Raw genomic sequence first — 22135 nt, 5'->3', positions numbered from 1 at the left:
AATGTATTGTTCTAATCATAGGTCACAACACAACAGATCCAAGTGTAATATGTAAAACACATAATCACTTGTAGTTTGATCTTTAGCTGGTGGCTTACATGATGAGGAAATGCATCTATCAGCCTTCTGTGTAAAGAAACCTGAGAAGTAATTAGAGTAATATGTCAGCATAAATATTTTATTAACTGTTTTAACTGTTTAAATATTAAATTAATGCTATTAATTTAATATTTAAATAGCTAAAACACATAAATCATCATAAACGTTATACATAATATACATGTTAAAATGTATTTCTACAAATACATATATTAAAATATACAGAACAAAGATTAAAATATAGTGAACACAAGACGGGGTAGGCCTGCCGGAAGAGATAGATCTGACAGCTTATTTATCTGTTGGAGCTTTTCTGGTAGGTTACTCTACAGCCACAGGGCAGCTGATGGTTTTAAAACCATGTCCAGTTCTTCTGCACCTGTCAAATTATTGTTTATTTAATAATTTTTCTACTTTGTCTCTTAAAAATACCTGTGTTTCATCACATAATACTCACCATTACGTAATAATCACACACCCCTTTTTCTGGTCCTGGTTTTGGTATTTTAGGATTCCTCGCATAGTAGTCACACCCTTTGTTCACAAGTGTGACTACTATGCAAGGGGGCTCACCAACAATATCTCTTCTCTCTGAGCTACAGAGGGTTGCTTTGACCAAGGTGCACAGGTGAGTGAGCCTTTTCCCACCCTTGCACCTGCTGGCAAGAGCTGCAAAGTCTCCCTGGGCTGGCAAGAGCTGAGGAAGGCCATGTAAGTCTTGCTGGCAGGCACATGGGCAGCTTTGCAGATATGGGGTTTTCCCTCGGCTGGCAGTTGAGGGAAGCCCCATAGCTGCAAAAAAATTCCTCATGTAATATTATGCAACTAAATATGTTATATCAAAATTGGGTGCTTGCAGTACTTTAAAAATTGTGACCTAGGATTCTGGTGTTCTTTCCACTTGGCTTCCACCAGTGGTGAGGTTGGTGCCATGTCTATTATCCTCTCTGCCAAGAAGGAGCAGGGATATATAGATAGATAGATAGATAGATAGATAGATAGATAGATAGATAGATAGATAGATAGATAGATAGATAGATAGATAGATAGATAGACATATATAGATATCCCTGCGCTTTCTTGGCAGAGAGGATAATAGACACGAGAGGATAATAGACAATAGACATAGATATATATATGAAGAGACTCCTGAGGAGCAGGTCAAGGAGCTACTTCCCAGTTCTTATTTATTTATTTATTTATTTACAGTATTTATATTCTGCACTTCTCACCCCGAAGGGGACTCAGGGCGGATCACATTATACACATATAGGGCAAACATTCAATGCCCATAAACACATCGAACCGAGACAGACAGACGCAGAGGCACAGGGGGGAGCAGCTGATTCATCAACCACTCTGATGACACTTCCTCACTTCCTCATTCCAACGTTATAAATTAAACTTGCCTCCCCACTTTTATAAGTGGTACCTTATTTCCTACTTGATAGATGCATCTATCTTTCGGGTTGCTAGGTCAGCAACGAGCAGGGGCTATATTTTATTTTTAATTGAGGGGTGCTCACCCCGCCATGGGCTGGCCGCGAACTCATGACCTCATGGTCAGAGTGATTTATTGCAGCAGCTGCTTACCAGCCTGCGCCACAGCCCGGCCCCACTGCCTTTATTGTGTTTAGAGGCATACAGCTTACTAGCTCTGTCCATACGGCTCTACCCAAAGTTGGGCCTTCCACATAGGAGTGGATGAAGTCATGTTTCAGACTGCAGTTTTTAGTTACTCCATTTCTGTGTTCTACAGGATTCCTTCTAGCAGCCTATTAGTATGTCTGTCTTGAGTGGGGGAACACACAAGTGTGGTCTTTGCTTCTTACAGGAGTAAACATTTGAGTTTCTGCTTTTTAAAAAAATGCTTTCTCCTTTCTGCCTTTTGTTTTACACATTCCTTTTGCTCTTAAATCACCGAGAGACACTGAAGTCCATTTTACCTAGTCATTTGGGAAAGAATTGTCAGACCATAGTTTCTTACACTCTGGATTCTGGCCACTTAGCTCAGTGGTTCTCAACCTGTGGGTGTTTTGACCTACAACTCCCAGATATCTCAGACAGTTTACCAACTGTTAGGATTTCTGGGAGTTGAAGGCCAAAACATCTGCCTTAGCTCAATGTTGAGGTTGCAAAAAATTTGGCAACAGGTGTCTGTATGACCCCTAGTGGCTATTTTAGACATTACACATATCTGTTAGCAACAACATGCAGTATAACAGTGGAGAAAGTGCTTCAGCTGTACTTCATAAGGGAAAATCAGCCTAAACAAGCCCCACAAATGCTGATTTATTCTCAGTAAATGTCTGATTTTATACTTATTTTATAACCGGGGTCGTGTAAAACTTTCTAGGATGGAAAGGGGTTACGAGTGGAAAGCCCTAAATTAGACCATCAGTAGTGCAGAATTATAGCAGTTTGAGACTACATTAATCGCCATTATATCATTCTGTGGAATTATGGGACTTGTAGTTTATTGTGGTGGCAGGGGATTTTAACAAAGAAGCATAAATATTGCATAAAACTACAAACCCTAACTTGCATAGCATTGAGATATTACAGCTAATGTGGTGTCAAATTGCTATAATTCTGCACTGCGAGTAGAACTGGTTTGCATATTTTTCCCATTGAGATAGTCCATCAGACAGTCCTGTCCTCTGTTCACAGGCTGTTAGAATTGGCAACAATAACTGCTGGCCCATATTTCTGGAGTGCTACTGACAGAATGATTCTCTGCATCAATCCCTGCCCTTTATCTTGTTTCTTGTCTACGTAGATGTAAGGAAAGCCAATACTTTCTCCAGAGAAGTTATATATTCCAGCAATTTTTTTTTTTGTTGCTGTGCTTCGGATTATGGTTACAGCCATGAGTCCATACCACACTGCCTCCAGTTCTGTTGTGTTTTCTTACACTGTAGTGTCCTGGACCTCTGGGCCACACCAATTGGAAAATAATTTTTCTTCTTTATATGTTTGCCTTCTATTGGCCAGGCTGTTTGCATGCTGCACACTAATTTGTCTAGATTTATCATTAAACTAGGCCATATGAAGTAGATACTGATGCTTAAACAATCGTTTCTGACTACAGTAAGCATACTGTCTCCTAGCCCAGCTCCTCATGTGAGCCTTTTTTCAAAGGTTTCTGTCTCCTCCTGTGCATGGCAGAAGTCCTCCAGTGTTTGGAACACTGCCTGTTGGACAAGTAAAACAATTAACAAATAAGGAAAGGTATCCAATTCAAGCAATAAACCAATGTTTCAAAAAGTCTTTTTCCTATTTGCAAGGCTGAAAAACAAACTTGCCATTGTCCCCTAACTTTTCAAAACTATAATTCAGTAATATAGAAAATTCCTTAAAACCTATCTTATGTTCTTTGTTTGTGTGTCCTGCAGATGTGCCTGATAACTTTCAATAATAATTATGGCGATTGTCAAAATGTGAGAGGAAGGAATAATTCTTGGGTGTGTTACATGTCTGAATCCCAGCAAGACACTATAGGAAGGCATACTGTTCAAGTGGATGTTTCACATGTTTAGGAAACAAAAAATTACTCTGATAGAATTTGCTTATAAAAATACCAACTGTTTCTTTGGCCTGGGCTTGTGGTTATATCTTTCTGTTTTTCCCAGGGGACTCTGTGTGGATGCACTGATTGAACTCTCAGACGAAAATGCTGACTGGAAGCTTAGCTTCAATGAATTTTTGAAGTGCCTCAATCCAACCTTCAACCCACCAGAAAAAAGTAGGAGTCTTTTTGAGGTCCAAAAAGAGTGTATTGAACAGATTGATCTTAGGCTAGATGTAAATAGAAACTTGCATGCCCATTTTTACCATCCTGTCTTTCACAATACTGTAATTAGTCTTTAGCCTGCTCAAGATATAGGTCATTTGAGTTGCGTGAAGCCTTAAATCTACCTGCTTCTGTGTATCATTCCAAGAAAGGTCATTTTCTTATCTCACTTGCTATCCTGGTAGAAATTGACTGTACTAACATGATGAGGTAAAAAAAAAAAGCAGTTGCAGATCAAACATCAAATAAAATTGTAATGAGGTTGAGTGTAATTCTAAATCTATGTTCATCCTATATACATTTCATTCATATTCCTTTCTTTATTTTGTTTCCAGAATGTGCCTTGGAAGATGAAACATATGAGGATGGAGCAGAGACCCAAGTGGAGTGCAATCGATGTGTCTGTGCTTGTGGGAACTGGGTATGCACTGCCATGACCTGTGAAGGTATGCGCAATAGGAAAACCCTGTATCTTTTGAAATGAAACTTTTCCCTTAAGAAATGAAATATGTTATCTAGATCACAGGTATTTGTTCTAAGCACTTTCCTCCTCATGGTGTCTGTGGAATGCACACATATGGTACTTCCCCACACCTGTGTAGCTTTTCCAGAACCCTTCAACAGCTGAAAATACTTTTACTATAACCCCACCCACCTTCCCCTGAAGGTATATAGCCTCAGGTGGGGTTAGAGCCCATGTTCCTTTTTTTTCCGCCATAGCAGCATTGAGGAACCCTTCTCTTCACTCCTCAAACATTGTGAGTTTGTTTGTTTTGTTTGTTTTTCTTTTTCTGCAACGCACTCTACGTGGGGCTGCCTTTGAAGATGGCCCGGAAGCTCCAGCTGGTGCAGCGGGCGGCAGCCAGGTTAATAACGGGAGCAGCTTACAGGGAGCATACAACCCCCCTGTTAAGCCAGCTCCACTGGCTGCCGATATGCTACCGAGCCCAATTCAAAGTGCTGGTTTTGACCTACAAAGCCCTAAACAGTTCTGGTCCTGCCTATCTATCCGAACGTATCTCCTCCTATGAGCCAGTTAGAACCTTAAGATCTTCCGGGGGAGGCCCTGCTCTCGATCCCACCTGCCTCGCAGGCGCGGCTGGTGGGGATGAGGGACAGGGCCTTCTCGGTGGTGGCTCCTCGGCTGTGGAACTCCCTCCCCAGCGATATTCGGCAAACCCCATCCCTCCTGGGATTTAGAAGAAAACTAAAAACTTGGCTCTGCGCCCAGGCATTCAGCGAATAAGCTCATTGGCTGTTGTAATCGGGTCGCAAATCTGTAATTGTAGCAGTAGTGAATGACAGGATGGTGCAATATCGCTGCCTTGCAGCGTTTTAATTTTTGTATACTTTTAATCATGTTTTTATCATGTTTTAATTGTTTTGTTTTATAGTATATTTGTTGCTGGCCCTCGTGGCAGAATGTAAGCCGCTCTGAGTCCCCTCGGGGAGAAGGGCGGGGTATAAATGCATGTAATAAATAAATAAATAAATTTTTCAGTCGTGGCTGAAGCTCAGTTGAGCGCTATGGCCACTCCAAAGTTTAAAAAGTGCCTAGCATGCGGGGGAAACCTGCCGGACTCTGATGGGCACGATAGGTGCCTTCCCTGCCTGAGGGAGGCACATTCAGTAAAAAATTGTGCAGCCTACTGGGCATTTACCCCGCAGGCTCGTAAAAACAGGGAAACACGCCTAAAGGCTCTGTTTTATGAGCATGCGCTCTTTCCCCCGATGGAAACTTCTCCTGCTCTTTTTTCTTCTTCGGGAGGAACACCACTTACCTCATCGCCCTCTAAAAGGCCATGCTCCAAGTCTCCAGGGCCAGCATCCTCCTCCCATGCCTCTGGAGAGGAGCGCAGGAGGAAGAAGAAGGCCAAGGACGCGGGTGCGTCCTCCTCGGCCATGCGGCCTCAGCCGGAGGCCGCAACGTCCAGGTTCGACCAGAGTCCGCCCACTTTGGCGCAGAGGCCCCACGGCAGTGCGCGCTCCATGCCGCGCACGCTGGGCCGAGAGGCAGCCCCCCGCGGAGACAATGCTGCCTCAAGTCTCCTGCCGCCGGTTGCGGCACCACAGGTGACGCCTCGAACCCGGCACCGGGTCAGCGTCGGCCACAGCGCCACCAGAGGCAGACTGGGGCAAGCAGCAGCGCTCCCCTGCCAGGCAAGCTTTTGGCGCTGCCTACCTGCCGCAAACAGCGTTGCCTGTTTATTCTTTATTTGGCTCTCGTAGCCCATCCCAGAGGGGCCTACAAGACTTTGCTTCACCCCCGAGATGTTGTAGTGACTCAGGGAGCCTTATCACCTGGCAGGGTGGATCAGAGCTCCATAACTGTCCTTCCAGAGAGGACTTTGTTCACCGCTCCCCTGGGGGTCGAGCTTATGTGTTTGGGCCCATCCTGGTGCCAGAGCGACATGAAGCCCAGGCTTCACGCCTTACTCCACAAGCACAATTAGAGGCTTTACATTTGGCTGCTCCAGAGCAGGCTGGAGATATTGATAATGTGACTCTTTCAGGCTCCCATTCCTCCCACTCTGTGGGTGATGTGGACCAAGCTGCTCAAGTTGACTTGGCTGTGCCTCCAGAGTCAGCCTCTTTTGTTGCTTTATTATCTCGTCTAACAAGAGCACTTAATGTCCCTGTGGCTCCACCACAGACGCCTGTAGAGGATTTCTTATTCCCATCAGACCAGCAACAGCAGGCACCCCTGCCAGCTGCTGTGTTACCAGGAATTCCATATATACTCGAACTTACTAAGACCCCTGATGTGACCCCACCTACGGTGGCTCCAGTGTCACAGAGAAACGACTTTCTCTACAAAATTGACCTTTCTTCAGCCCCATGGGTGGCACGGCCGCAGAAGCCAAACACAATTGTCGCTGATATGACCTGTGGCAGGGGATCACGGTCACAGACAACACCCTTGGATAAAGAGGGTAAAAAGGTGGAGACCCTGGGCAAGAAAGTGCATGCCAGTGGATCCTTTGTAACTCGCCTAGCACATTATGGAGCCTATATGGCTATATACCAGGAATATTTGTGGAAGCACATGAGCTCCTATTTTACCTCGCTCCCTCGAGAGCATCAATCTTATGCCTCAGCCATCCAACAGGAGGCCATGTTACTTTCCAGGGCTCAGAAGGATATGGCGAAACATACGGCAGACACCGCCGGCCGTATGTTTGCAACCTCTACAGCTATCAGTCGCCATGCGTGGCTGAGGGCCTCAACACTTTCGGAAGAAGGTAGAGCCCTGGCTGAGAGCTTGCCTGTACATGACACTGGTCTGTTTGACCCTGAAACAGACAACAAGTTAAAACATAAACAAGAAGTCAGGCAAGCCGCTAATAAGTATGGTTATACCACCCAGGGATATTACAACCGTAGCCGTTGGACACCTTCTGCTTCTTACAACCGAAGGTCTTACAACACCGGCTCTAGGCCTTTCCCGCAGGCATCATCTGCATCATCGCAACCACCTCGTCAACCTCCGCCAGCCCACCCTCGGCAACAGGGTAGGGGCCATTACCACAGATAGGTGGGTTTTGAACGTAGTCCAATATGGCTATTCTATTGATTTCCACACCAGGCCGAGTACAGGCCATGTTAAAGCCACCCAGCCATCAACGGCGTTGTGGCAAGAGGTGCAGACTTAGTTACAAAAAGGGGCAGTCGTCCCCTTGAACCCCGACTCTTTTTCTTTGGCTTTCTTTTCAAGATATTTTCTAGTTTCCAAAAAGGGCGGAGGTCAGCGCCCCATTTTGGATCTCAGGGTTTTAAACACTTACATTTGGGCACCTACCTTTCGAATGGTCACGCTCCCTACCATTCTCCCTCTCCTTCCGGAGGGGGAGTGGTTTGCGACCATTGACCTTCGCGATGCGTATTTCCATATCGCAATAGCTCCAAGACACCATCGGTTTTTGGCCTTTATGATTGGCCATCGTGCTTTTTGTTTTCAAGTTCTCCCTTTTGGAATTTCCACAGCCCCTCGGGTGTTCACAAAGGTGATGGCAGCGGTGGCAGCATACTTACAGACTCAGTCAATCACGGTATTTCCTTACATCGATAACTGGCTACTGGTTGCACAATCCCGTCACCAACTTCTGCACAATATCAAAATCACTCTTACGGGTCAGGCACCAGTCTCATGTACGAGCCGACCACATCCAGTCTGCCCTAGGCCACATGGCATCAGCAACAATGGTCACTCCGCTCGCCCGTCTCCGGATGCGGCCCCTTTGGTCTTGGTTTGTGCGGCACTTCAACCCGCTGCAAGACAGCGCCTCGACTTTGCTCAACCCTCCACCGCATGTGCGTCACTCCCTTCTTTGGTGGCTCGTCAGGACAAACGTTTGCAAGGCATGCCTTTTCGAGCCAGGGATCCTTCCCATACTGTCACAACAGACGCTTCACCTTTCGGATGGGGAGCACACACCGGCCACTTTACTGTGCAGGGCCAATGGACGTAAGACGAACAGGGGCGTCATATCAACTGGCTAGAACTCCTCGCCCTTTACAAAGCTCTTAGGACCTTCCAGGATGTCTTGCGGAGACATGTGGTGCTGTCACGCCCAGGGCAACGAGAGCACTAAGAACCGACACACGGAGGCCAAAAACTATCTAATATCTTTATTAAGGAAATATGTAAGAATAATAAAAACAAGTAGGAAATATAGTCCAATAAAAGACCTTTCAGGAAAGGTCAGAAATAGTCCAAAATTATATTGTCCAATATTTTATATTAGAGTCCAAAGTTGAAGATCCAAACCGAAACACACTCTATTTGCAAGCAATAGAGTGGGGAAAACGTCCAAATTCTTTCCAAAGTTCAGAGTAAGTCCACAGCAAAGTTAGAAACAAGGCTTGATATTAGAAGCAAGGTCCAAGGCTGGAAACAAGGCAAGATAGTTCTTGAATACTTGGCTAGACAAGGCAAGGCAAGGAACTGGAGTTGCGGACTTTGCGAAGTCCACACTTGGCTGGAACCACGAAATCACTCCCGAAGTAGATCTGTTGACTCCGCAAGGAATTCTTTGTGTCGAGCACTTTTATCCCCGTTTCATTTCTCTGCAAAGCAGGTGTCCAACTTCCTTTCCCAAGGGAAAGGAGAACGAAACACATCTCCCTCCAGATGCGTTCCTCCCTAGAGTTTCCCAGGGGAACATGGCTAATTAGCGTCTTGTTTAGCTGCTATTCTCAAACTCCTCCGAACCTGCTCTTTCTCGCCCCTGCCCGTCGCATAGAACTGTTTCCTGGGAAAAGGAGGGGAGGCAGTGGGAAAGGCCTGGTCAAGGTCTTCCGTAATGGGCTCTCGGGCAGAAACATCAACAACAGGCATCTGGAAAGATTCCGTCTCTTGCTGAGCCGGCAAAAATCCTCTGTTTTCCTCCATCAGCCACAATGGCACTGGGATCAGGACTCCATGGCCCATGGGACATCACAGGTGCAGGTTTGCACGGACAATACCACGGTGCTGTGGTATATAAACAAGCAAGGGGGTACAAGATCTCTCTCCCTGCTAGCATTGACAATAACAGTTTGGAACTGGTGTGTCAGAAACACCATCCTTCTGACTGCAGTGCATGTGCCAGGTCACTCCAACACCTTAGCCGACCAACTCAGCAGGTCTTTCCACAGCAGGCACGAATGGTCCCTCCATTGGGACGAGGTGACGTCTCTGTTTCGTCATTGGGGACAACCGTCCATAGACCTCTTTGCATCCCAGGACAATACCAAATGCCAGCTTTTTTGCGCCTGGGGAGCGAGGCAAACCCCGACGGGTTGCCTAGGGGACACATTCCTCTTCCGCTGGACAGGTCCGCTCCTGTATATGTTTCCACCAGTCCCGCTCTTGTCCAGAGTGGTATCCAAACTCTACCACGACAAAGCATAGCACCATGTTGGCCTCGCCAGCCCTGGTTTCCTTTGCTTGCACAGATGGCAGACGGCGATCGTTACGAACTCCCCCGCCGGCCAGACCTGCTGACTTGCAAGCAGGGCACGATTCGCCATCCAGACATTCATTGGCTCCATCTCGTTGCCTGCTGTCCAAGGCCGTTTTAGATATCCTTGCTGCAGCCCACAGGCCATCTACGCAACAGTCCTACCGTTGCAAGTGGGCAAAATTTACAGACTTTGCACAACAGCAGAGGACCGACCCGTTGGACGCATCAACACCCCTTCTACTTGATTTCCTTGCCTCCCTGGCACAAAAGGGAATGGCGTTCTCCTCGATCAAGTGTTACCTAGCGGCGATCTCCGCCTACCGCAAACGCCGCGGTCTTCCATCTTGCTTTCAGGACCCTTTGGTCCAAATTTTCCTACAAGGCTACAAAAACTCCTATCCGCCTCGTGCCCTCCCACCACCCGCTTGGCAGCTCCATCTAGTCCTTTCTGCACTCACGAAACCTCCGTTTGAGCCACTTGCCTCAGTTGACCTTGCCCATCTGTCTTGGAAGACGGCTTTCCTGGTAGCTATCACCATGGCGCGCCGTGCCAGCGAGCTCTGCGCCCTCCGTGTGGATGAATCTTACATGAGATTCCACAAGGATAAGGTAGTGATGAGGACTGACATCGCTTTCCTCCCAAAGGTTGCCACTCTCTTCCATGCAACACAAGATATCGTGCTCCCGGCCTTCTTCCAGGAGCCAACCACTCCGCTTGAGCAGTCGCTCCATCTCCTCGACATACGCAGAGCATTGGTTTTCTATGTCGAGCGCACCAAGGAGTTTAGGAAGTCTACTAGACTCTTTTTGAAGTACAGAGCGGACGCCAGAGGGACCCCGGTCTCCTCACAGCGTCTGTCTGCATGGGTTGTCGCCATGATCAGGCTGGCCTATCAACTTACCGGACAGGAGCCACCTCCAGGAATCAGAGGCCACTCCACACGAGTCGTTGCGGCTTTCACAGCTTTTTCCCGTGAAGTTTCCCTGGAGGACATCTGCAGAGCAGCTTCTTGGGCAACGCCGCTGACCTTTGTATCCCACTACAAGGTGGATCTCCTTTCCAAGCGCCATGCGGCCTTTGGGAGAGCGGTGTTTTTCGCAGCAGTGGCATGATGCCCTCCGTCCTCATCGGCGAGTAGCTTGCTAATCTACCATATGTGTGGATTCTACAGACACCATGAGGAGGAAAGTATGGTTGCTTACCTGTAACCGTGTTTCTCCGAATGGTGATCTGTGGAATCCACACATCCCCACCCATCCTCCCCGCTAACATCATGCCTCTCTCAACTTCCGCTACGGCGGTAGGGAACATGGGCTCTAACCCCACCTGAGGCTATATACCTTCAGGGGAAGGTGGGTGGGGTTATAGTAAAAGTATTTTCAGCTGTTGAAGGGTTCCGGAAAAGCTACACAGGTGTGGGGAAGTTCCATATGTGTGGATTCCACAGATCACCATTCGGAGAAACACGGTTACAGGTAAGCAACCATACTTTTTCAAGCATTTGTAAAAAAATGAAGGGAGAGAAGAGTATAAAACAGCATATTTCCCCTAAAAGTGGATCCTTTGTTTATATAGAGAAGATAACTGTTTTTTTTTTTTTTTTGCAAGTTTGGTAGTTCTTCTTTAGTACAGTGTTCAATAAAGTATTACATTATTTTGAATTATACTTGAAAGTACTGTTATCTTCCATGGGAAGAACTATATTGATATTTCCTGATGGTTTAGTGGTCAGAAATGGCCCATCAGGAGTCATCCAAACTAAAAGTCACATAGGTGAACAACATGTCACCTTGACATTTGTCCAGATAAACACAGTTGTGAAGGAGTGAGCGTGACCTGGAGATGTAGTTTTATTGCCCAGACAATGGGCACACATCCTGCTTGGAGCAAGGCCCAGATGCCTGATGGGGTTGGAATGAGGGAGGACACCAATCCAGCATACTGCCAGTTGCTGAATTACTGACTTGACTTGATGTAGAAGGGGGCAACTAACTGGCTCTCACTGAGTAAAGAGAGAGGCGAGGGAGATCATTGAGAAAGGGATGAGGTAAGAGGGACTAGAGAGATAACTGGGAAAGGGATGAGGTAGGAGGGACTAGAGAGATCACTGGGAAAGGAAGTGGGGAAAAGCAAAAAGTTTAGGACATTCTCACCTATTGGGTCATGCATTTTGGAAGAAAGACAGGCATGTTTTTCAATCCCAGGACTTGTGAATAAACAAGGGTATTTGTGACAAAGATGTAAGCAAAATGTTATTTGAATAGGGTTCAGAAATAGATCTTTTTCTCCCCTCTGCAACACATTCACTTTTCGGTGAAGGCTACTCACCTCCTTTGTTAAGTGAATGATGTTATGGTAGGGGGGTTGGACTGGATGGCCCACAAGGTCTCCTTCAACTCTATGATTCTATGGGTCAAAATCACATAAACCATCATTTGGCCTGGGGTATGTGCCCTTACAACAGTGGTTCTCAACCTGAGGTCCTCAGATATTTTTGGCCTTCAACTCCCAGAAATCCTAACAGCTGGTAAACTGGCTGGGATTTCTGGGAGTTGTAGGCCAAAAACATCTGGGGACCCCAGGTTGAGAGCCACTGCTTTACAAGAACATCAGACAAGCCTTTCTTTTCTCTGTAGCTTCTCTGCTGTGTCTCCTTTTGCAAAACCTTTATGATAGGAAGGCAAAAGAAAATGCAGTATCAAAACTACAGGTGAATAAAGGAAAGGAGGAGGGGAGGGAAGGGCCCATTTTTTCTTCATCATGACAACCATAGAAGCCTCTAACTCTGGTATGGAAGATTTTTGATATCAGAAACCCATTCTTTTACTTTTGTTAAATTCTTGATCTTTGGATGTGTCCAGAGTCATGCCTCTGTTTGCACATATCACAGCCTGCCCACAGAGGAGCAACTTGAGCCCTTTAAAAGGTTAACAAGAAATGTGATGAACTATATTCTTGTCGGCAAGTTGACCTTGTTGGTCGAATTGCTAGACCTTCTCTCAGAAGAGAAAAAGCCTCCCCAGAAGACACTCAAGGCCCTTCCACACAGCCATATAACCAAGAGGTCATGAGTTCGAGGCCAGCTCAGAGCCTGCGTTTGTCTTCTGTCTTTGTTCTATGTTAAGGTATTGAATGTTTACCTTATTTGTGTAATGTGATCCGCCCTGAGTCCCCTTCGGGGTGAGAAGGGCGGAATATAAATACCGTAAATAAAATAATAATAAATATGACCCAGAATATATCAAGGCAGGAATTCCCACAATATCTGCTTTGAAGTGTGTTATCTGGGTCCACACTGCCATATATTCCAGTTCAAAGCAGATAATGTGGGATTTTATTCAGCTGTGTGGAAGGGGCCTCAGTTTTCTGAAGCAGTTTATAAGGTGAGATGAAGGAGGTAAGCGGTTTCTGTTTGTTTGGGCCCATGTTGGCCAAGGGAAAGAGAAAACATGAGTTTATATGAAGCCCCCTCCCGCTGCATCAGACGGGACAGAAGCTCCAGCTTTGATTGCCAGGAGGGGAAGCCACATGGAGAGCAGTGCATTCTCTAATTTGAAAATTTGCGGGGGGTGGTTTCCTTGGTGCAGCTTAAGAGTTTGCCACTATTTAGTACTACTTGTATGATCTGCTCCAGTGCTGTGCCACTGCCAGAACCAAAGCTCCTTTTTGATAGCATCTATTCTTGTGCAAGTTAGGTTTCTTTCCCTTTTACTGATCCTTTTCTGAGAAAAAGAATCCCAGCCTTTGTATATTTTAGAGTGATTTTTTTTAGTCTTGTAACCATTCCTGAGGCCTTTGAGTTTTACTAAAGATCTGGAATTTATAAACTGGTGATTTTCCTTTCATTTGTCAATGTTTTATAGCTGTGATAATACTTTTCCTCTTTTCCTTTGACTGGCCGCTCAGTTTTCTCACTAGCTGTTTCTGAAAGAGACTGGTTTAAGGGTATGGCAGATTGCCATGGGTATTTTTTTTCAGTCATCAGGGAGAATTTTAAGTGATTGAATGAATTGTGGGCAATTAACCATGAACAGAAACAAGATGCTATAGTTTGAGCTGAAACTGAAGGTTATGTGAATAGTTTCACAATGGGCTGAAAGGGAGTATTTGCAACATTAGTGGGGCTATGTTGTTGTTTTGTTTTTTTAAAGAGGGCTTTAGCCTGCTGAGTGTTTAGTAGAGTGCTCACAATCCTGTACTTTAAAAAATCTCAAATAATTCTGCAATCTTTGGTGAAACGACCTTGCTGAAATAACTGGAAGCAAATAATGTAAGAATTGCTTTCCTTTCATTCTTTATTAGGTATTTCCTCAGGCTCTCAGGGGAGAAAATTGGGATACAGAGCACTCTAAGGAAGACACAAGAGGAAAAATGATCATGGAGCAAAAGATAGAGACCAAATGAGAAGCAGAAAGATCACAGCAGAAGAGGGAGACTTAGTTTAGTGGAAGGGAAAAGGAAGTAAATTAGGAGAGAAAACACAATGACTAGGAAGGCCTGAATGAGAAATGAATGTGGGGGCGAAAACAAGGGAGGATTTTGGTATTCTCACTGCACATCTAAGAATCTTCAGGTCTCGTGATGATCATGATGATTCATTATGAATTAGGGGTTGCAAAATGATTATGTGATTGATGGGTCTGTCTAAGGACAATATCATATTAGTGCTTTAAAGCGGGCGCTCCCCATTTTCCTATTATGTAGCTGCCTCCTGCAGAATTCTGGGAAATGTAGTTTAGTGCAGGGCCTTTGGAGTTCTCAGCTAGAGAGTGCCTTGGCTTCCCTAAACTACATTTCCCAGAATTCTGCAGAAGGCAGCCACACAATAGAAAAATGGAAAGACATGCTTTAAAATGCTAATGTGGTATCATCCTTGATTGCTACAATTTCTATCATAGGGTATGTACAGAAATATGTGGTCTAGGGAAGGGCGAGAAAGATAATAGAAGTGAATAACTGGCTTAACAAACAGTGCCTCCAGGAATGATTTGGCTTTCTGTATCATGGTCTGAGGTTTAATAAAGTTGGGCTTCTGACAAAGAATAGCTTAAATCTCTCAGCAGTTGGCAGGAATGTTTTTGTGAAGAGCCTCACAAACCTGATCAGGAGGGCTTTAAACTGAGTTATCTGGATGAGGGAGACTGTTTTGGGGCAGGCAGAAGTTTATCAGGAGAGGAGACCTCAACTGTTATAGAAAGAACTGGGCAAGAAGTACTAGAACTCAACAAAGAGAAGGGGAAAAAATCAAATAAGCAGCTTAGAGGGATGGCCCGTGGCATTCTGTGTCGCTACGCTAATGCTTAACACATGGGAAATAAACAAGATGAATTTAAACTCTTAATACAGCAAGGTAAATACAATATAATTGGCATCACTGAAATTGATTATCTAGATCCATTTCAATCTGGTTTCAGATTTGGCTATGGAACAGAAACAGCTTTGGTCGCTTTGGTGGATGACCTCCGCAGAGAGGTAGACAGGATTTTTTGGTTAGATCCGTAGCAAAAGGAAGAACAAGGATATGACAAGACCACTCTGTACAGGTGGTGGCAAAATACTAACAGAAGACAGAAGAAAGAAAAAAAAAACCAGATCTGCTCAACGCCTCAGTCTTCTCCCAAAAGGCTAACTTGGGGAGGATGGAGCAGAGGATGCAGTATGGGAAATGCAGCACAGAATAGGTAAAAGGACAGTACAGCAATATCTGGCTAATCCAAACAAATGCATGTCTCCAGGGCCAAATGAATTACATCCAAGGGTATCAAAAGAACTAGTAGAAGTAATTTCAGAACCACTGGCAATTATCATTGAGAATTCCTGGAGAACAGAAATCCTAGCAGACTGGAAGAAGGCAAATGTGGTCCCCATCTTCAAAAATGGGGAAAAAAGATCAGCTTGACATCAATTCCAGGAAAGATTCTGGAGATCATTAAACAATCCTTAAGCACTTAGAAAGGGATGTTATACTCAGGAACATGTTTTTCAAAAATAGATCACGTTAGATGAACTATCTCTTTTTTTGATAGAGTTAAAAGATTGATAGATGAAGAGAATACTATTGATGTAGCATATCTCAATTTCAGTAAGAACTTCGACAAGGTTCCCTGTGACATTCTCATAAAAAAGCTAGTGAAATGTGGGCTAGAAACAATGCTGTGGTTAACTGGATTGGGTTGACTGACCAAACCGAAAGGGTGCTCACCAGTGGCTCCTCCTCATCTTCGAGAAGAGACCAGAGGGGTGCCACAGCATTCTGTCCTGGGCCTAGTGCTACTCAACTTCTTTATCATTTACTTTGACAATGAAATAGAAGGCATGCTTATTAAGTTTGCGGATGACACCAAATTGGGAAGGAGAGGACAGGATCAGAATCCAAAATAACCTTAACACATTGAAGAGCTGGACCAAAACTAACTAAATGAATTTCAACCCGGAAAAATGTATGATACTACACTTAGGCAATGAAAATGTAATGCACATATATAGGCTGAGTGACACTTAGCTTGAAAACATTACGTGTGAAAGGAATCTAGAATCTATATGGATCACAAGCTGAATATGAGTTAACAATGTGATGTGACAGCTAAAAAATCCAATCTGATTCTAGGCTGCATCAATATGAGCATAGTATCAGAATCTTGGGAAGACACAGTCCCACTATATTCTGCTTTAGTTAGACCTCATCTGGGGAACTGTGTCCAGTTCTGGGCAGCACAATTCAAGGATATTAACCAGCTAGCTGTCCAGAGAAGGGTTACCAAAATGATGAAAGGCCTGGATGGCAAGCCCTATGAGAAGCATCTTAGGGAGCTTGGTATAGCTTGGAGGAAAGAAGGTTAAGAGATGAACTAATAGCCACTTTTAAATATTTAAAAATATGACACATTGAGGAAGAGACAAGGTTGTTTTCTGCTGCTCCAGAGAGATTAAAATTACATAGAAAGAGTTTCCACCTAAACGTTAGGAAGAACTTCCTGATGGTAAGAGCTATTCGGCTGTGGAATATGCTATTTCAGAGTGCAGTGAAGTCTTCTTTTCTGGAGGTTTTTAGGCAGAAGTGGGATGGCCATCTATCGGGGGTGTTTTAACTGTGTTCCTGCTTGGCAAAATGGGTTGGACTGGATGGCGCTTGTCACTTCCAGCTCTAGGATGCTATGACTTACAGATTATCACATTGGTCTTTCTTGGCATTCAGCCTCTGTAGTTTCAACTTTTTTGCTAAAAGTTCCTACATTTGAAGTGCTATAATACATTGCTATGACTTTTATCTCCTCCCTTTGCTTCAACCCTTTTAATAAAATTGCTGTTGTTATTCTAAAATCTCCTTATTTTCATAGGTAAGAATGAGAAGATGTCTTCTCAAGGGCAGCACCATGAAGATACGTTGACTGAAGAAGAGCTGGCTAGATATGTTCAGGAACTGCAAAAGCACCAGGTTGGATGGGGCTATGGGGATTCATTACTTTGTATACTATGCTTACTATTATTTCTGTAATTTTTTTAGATACTATGATATTGTTTGAATCTGTATCTTGTAGGCCACTAAGAATAACTATAACTATTCTGCGCCTCAGGAGGTCACTGTGTTTAAGAACTTGCCTTATTAAATAATAATAACTTTTTTGTATCCTGTCCTATCTCCCCTGTGGGGACTCAGGACAACTCACAACAAAATGGAGCCATTTGATGCCAAAAGTACCTAATATATAGACTGAATAATTAATATAACTCAGGTAAACAAGGTAAATAACAAATCAATAAAACACAATCAAATAAACATTTCGTACAAACATTAAAAACAATAAATTAAAACACATATTATTACATCACAGGAATACAAAGCAGAGGATTGCAAAGAATTCATGTGAACTATCAAACAAGGTGGCAGGAGAGCGGCATGCCCTTTACAAGCCTGACTGAGAGAAAGCAATATATTTAATACCCTTCTACAAGGGCCAATAGCCTACATTTGCCTGTTGGTCACAGAGAACAAAACTTAACCTTTGTGTATAAAATCTTTTTTAAAAACTGAGATAACACCAATGTTGTTGATTATTCTACATCTTACCCATGATGAGATCGGTGGAATTATTTTGTGAGCCCTACATCTGCTTTAATTCCAGGAAGTGGTCTTGAATATTACTGTTATGACAGAAAGATGAAAATATTCTTTTCATAATGCGTAAAGGATTTGTGCTCATAGATGATACATAGTTAAGCAGAGCTAAAGACAGCAGATGTCTATCAACTTTGATTAATATTAAAGTCAAAAAAGTTATTTTAAGTAGATAAAGGCCCATAAATTAAAAACACACAGAGAGAAATAGAAAGAAAAAAAATAGGATCAAGGGGTCAACAGAAGAAAAGCCTTTTTGTTTTTTGGTTACACTAACGTAACACTTGTAACATCTTAGAGGCCCTAATAAAACATATTGCCCATTTTTTCCTGTTTGTTTTTGCTAGGAATATAAACTTCATGGAGCCCCGGTGGCAAAGTGTGTTAAAGCACTGAGCTGCTGAACTTGCAGACCGAAAGGTCGCAGGTTCAAGCCTCGGGAGCTGAGTGAGCGCCTGCTGTTAGCTCCAGCTTCTGCCAACCTAGCAGTTCAAAAACATGCCAATGTGAGTAGATCAATAGGTACTGCAGGAAGGTAACGGCGCTCCATGCAGTCATGCCGGCCACATGACCTTGGAGGTGTCTACGGACAACGCCAGCTCTTCGGCTTAGAAATGGAGATGAGCACCAACCCCCAGAGTCAGACATGACTGGACTTAACGTCAGAGGAAACCTTTACCCTATAACCTTCATATACTTTTTCAGCTCTGTCTTTTCAAACAAAAAATGTCTTGGGGCAAAATAATAATTGAGTGGGTTTTTTTAACATATAAAAGGGATCAACCAGATGTGGAAATTTTCCATCTGTAGTCACACAGTCATGGCACCAACATGTGAAACCACTATGCAACCGTCTAACAACTTTCTTTCTGTCTTTCTTTCTTTCTTTCTTTCTTTCTTTCTTTCTTTCTTTCTTTCTTTCTTCCATCCATTCTAGGAGACATCTGAGAAGCTCAAGCAAATGGCCACCAAAGAGATCTAAGAGGAAAACCAATGAAACTGTCCCAAAGGCCGGGTGTATTTCCTGACTCACCTACCTGTGTTCCTTCAGTGCTGATTTCAATATGCAAATGTGTTTAGGACTTATTGATCAGTCACAGATATTTACATTCTATAGCATTGAGAGGGAGGCAAAGAAAAGATGGGATGGATTATTTTGGAATTTAAAAGAAACCCTTCTGTATTATGGTTTCTAGAGTGAGGATGAGGAGTTGCACTAATGGGGATTAGGGAGGGCAGCAAACCATTCCAACTTTCGATCTCTTGGAATTTGGAGGAAGCATCACTGTTACTATCTGTAATCACAGCTTCTGTGAGACTTTGTGGTGATGTCTTGCCCAACAAATTTCCCTGATAGCTTATAATTGCTTTTGCACAACAGTGGCTGTAAGTGGAGGAATGTGGGAGGCAAAGGCATGTGACTGAGCATTCTTTGCCATATTGTTATGTCTCACAATGCCCCATCATGACACCTTGTTTTTCTCTTTTTACACATAGACATCCTTCATATCCTCCCTTCTCTCTTCCCCCGCCCCTTCGTACCTTGTCTCCACCAGCACAGAATCTATAGTCCATTTTTTTGCTGTTGCGGATGAGGTTTCCTAGCGCATGCAGATCAAGCCTCCCCTCTTTGCCAAAAGCTAAATCACCCCAGTGCATTGTCAGTCCAAAGTGACCTCATTTTCTTTCCTCCTCTCTTTGCAAAGGTGCTACAGTATATTTTCTTATCACACTCTTACACTGAGTCTTTGTAATTAATGACTTTTAACTGAGCTTTTTGTATCTTTGATTTATAGATATTGTTTATAGTTACTGCAAAATGCTGTACTTTCTGGGTGTGTGCTTTGTATTATAGCTGCATATATCAAAGAAGCAGAATCAATGCAGCATCAAGGGCACCCAGAACATTTGGGACTATTCTGGATTTAATTTTTCAGTGTCCCTTATGCTAAAAAAAATCCATGGTATGTGCATGATAGCTCACAGGGAAGCCTGTTGCCTTTCTGCACAGATTATTCTTTCAAGGATGTGAAATATTCCTGTGACTTTGCTTCAGTAGGAGTTGAGATCCAGTCCTGTTAACTGAAACGAAAGAAGCAGAAGTATTTGTCTCATGCATAGTTTGGTGATCCCTGTGTTTTAGAACAGTGCATCTCCAGGTGTTTTGGACTTCAGCTCCCAGAAATCCCAGCCAGTTTATCAGCTGTTTGGAATGGTAGGAGCTGAAGTCCAAAACATCTGGAGGAGCACAGTTGAGAAATACTGCTCTAGAGAGGTTAGATGAAGTTGTCTTTCCTCTTAATTCTGCAAACAATTTTGGATACTGCCACCACTATGTTGAGTAAATTCCCGTTGCTTTCATTTGTGGCACTGCTACTGTAATTTCCAGAATGGACTAGCAACAGCTGGGATTTGCAAGATAACCCAAAATATTTGACAGCTTATTCCATACAGGGAGAAGATAAAACTAGTCACCAAGAAAAGCCAGGGGAGTGATGAAGCCTGTTGTTATTACTTGGTGTAAGATCCATGCTGTTTAATAATTTTGACAATAAAAGCAGGGGACTCAATCTCCTCTCATTGATATGATAAACATCTGAACATTGTTGTTCTTTCAGTGCATGTATACTTGGATGGACTATTGGATTTTGAAGGGAACTGTAATATGAGAAATTGTTAAGTTGACTAAATACACTAATCCAATTCTCCTAAGAAAGCCTCATAGGACTCTTGATTCAAACATAACCTTTGTCCAGGGCCCCATCTCCACTGACCATTTAATGTAGTTTGAATCTAGCTAGCTTCAAGCTGTGGCAACCAACCAACACTCACAAAACTGAACAAAAGAAAGCCCTTGCTACACTCCAGTGCTCTGTGGTTTGTTAAGGTCTTAAAACTGGTTCCAGGATTTCCTATGGTCCTATCTACACTGACCATTTAATGCAATTTCAAATTGAAATTGAAGACAATAGTTTCGCTGTGTAGATTATTACACAGGAAATTCTGGAACCAGTTTGAGGCCACTGATGCAGTTTAAGGGATTTCTTTCATGCACTTTTGTGCAACTTAGTTGTTTGGTTGCCACAGTTAGAAGCTAACTTTGAACTGCATTAAATGATCAGTGCAGATGGGCCTATGTAATCATCAGTACAGTGAAACCACTTTCTTCAAAACCAGTTTTAAACTACATTAAATGGTCAATGTCAGATTTCTTCAAAAGAAGCACAGGTCTCCTTGGATTCCGCCATCAGTTGTTGCCACGACAAGCACTCAATGAAATGTTTTGGGGGACTATATTGATTTCTTGGATCTACAACAGCACCTACAAACTTTCATAGAATAGTAGAGTTGGAAGAGACCTCATAGAATCATAGAATAGTAGAGTTGGAAGAGACCTCATGGGCCATTAGTCCAACCCCCCACTAAGAAGCAGGAAATCGCATTCAAAGCACCCCCGACAGATGGCCATCCAGCCTCTGCTTAAAAGCTTCCAAAGAAGGAGCCTCCACCACAGTCTGGGGGAGAGAGTTCCACTGCCGAACAGCCCTCACAGTGAGGAAGTTCTTCCTGATGTTCAGGTGGAATCTCCTTTCCTGTAGTTTGAAGCCATTGTTCCGTGTCCTAGTCTGCAGGGCAGCAGAAAACAAGCTTGCTCCCTCCTCCCTATGACTTCCCCTCACGTATTTGTACATGGCTATCATGTCTCCTCTCAGCCTTCTCTTCTGCAGGCTAAACATGCCCAGCTCTTTAAGCCTCTCCTCATAGGGCTTGTTCTCCAGACCCTTAATCATTTTAGTCGCCCTCCTCTGGACGCTTTCCAGCTTGTCAACATCTCCCTTCATCTGCGGTGCCCAAAATTGAACACAGTATTCCAGGTGTGGTCTGACCAAGGCAGAATAGAGGGGGAGCATGACTTCCCTGGTTCTAGACCCTATTCCCCTATTGATGCAGGCCAAAATCCCATTGGCTTTTTTAGCTGCTGCATCACATTGCTGGCTCATGTTTAACTTGTTGTCCACAAGGACTCCAAGGTCTTTTTGGAGACCTTCCAATCCAACCCCCCGCAAGAAGCAGGAAAAACTCATTCAAAGCACTCCCAACAGATGGCCATCCAGCCTCTGCTTAAAAGCCTTGAAAGAAGGAGCCTCCACCACTGTCCGGGGAAGAGAGTTCAACTGCCA

The 22135-nt window shown here is 43.9% G+C and overlaps 1 protein-coding gene across 1 annotated transcript in view; it reads left to right on the top strand.

Moving 5' to 3' along the window:
* The window catches only part of fstl1 (follistatin like 1), a 50593-nt gene extending 30046 nt beyond the window's left edge, over nucleotides 1-20547 (top strand). The window contains exons 8-11 of the mRNA XM_003225801.4: nucleotides 3732-3844; nucleotides 4228-4338; nucleotides 17176-17273; nucleotides 18892-20547. Coding sequence (XP_003225849.1) covers nucleotides 3732-3844; nucleotides 4228-4338; nucleotides 17176-17273; nucleotides 18892-18936 — 367 coding nt within the window. The 3' untranslated portion in view covers nucleotides 18937-20547. The remainder of the gene's footprint in view (nucleotides 1-3731; nucleotides 3845-4227; nucleotides 4339-17175; nucleotides 17274-18891) is intronic.
* The last annotated feature ends 1588 nt before the right edge of the window (nucleotides 20548-22135 follow it).

This window comes from Anolis carolinensis, chromosome 2 (genome assembly GCF_035594765.1).
Source record: "Anolis carolinensis isolate JA03-04 chromosome 2, rAnoCar3.1.pri, whole genome shotgun sequence".
Classification (NCBI taxonomy): Eukaryota; Metazoa; Chordata; class Lepidosauria; order Squamata; family Dactyloidae; genus Anolis; species Anolis carolinensis.
This window is presented reverse-complemented; position numbering and strand designations above follow the sequence as displayed.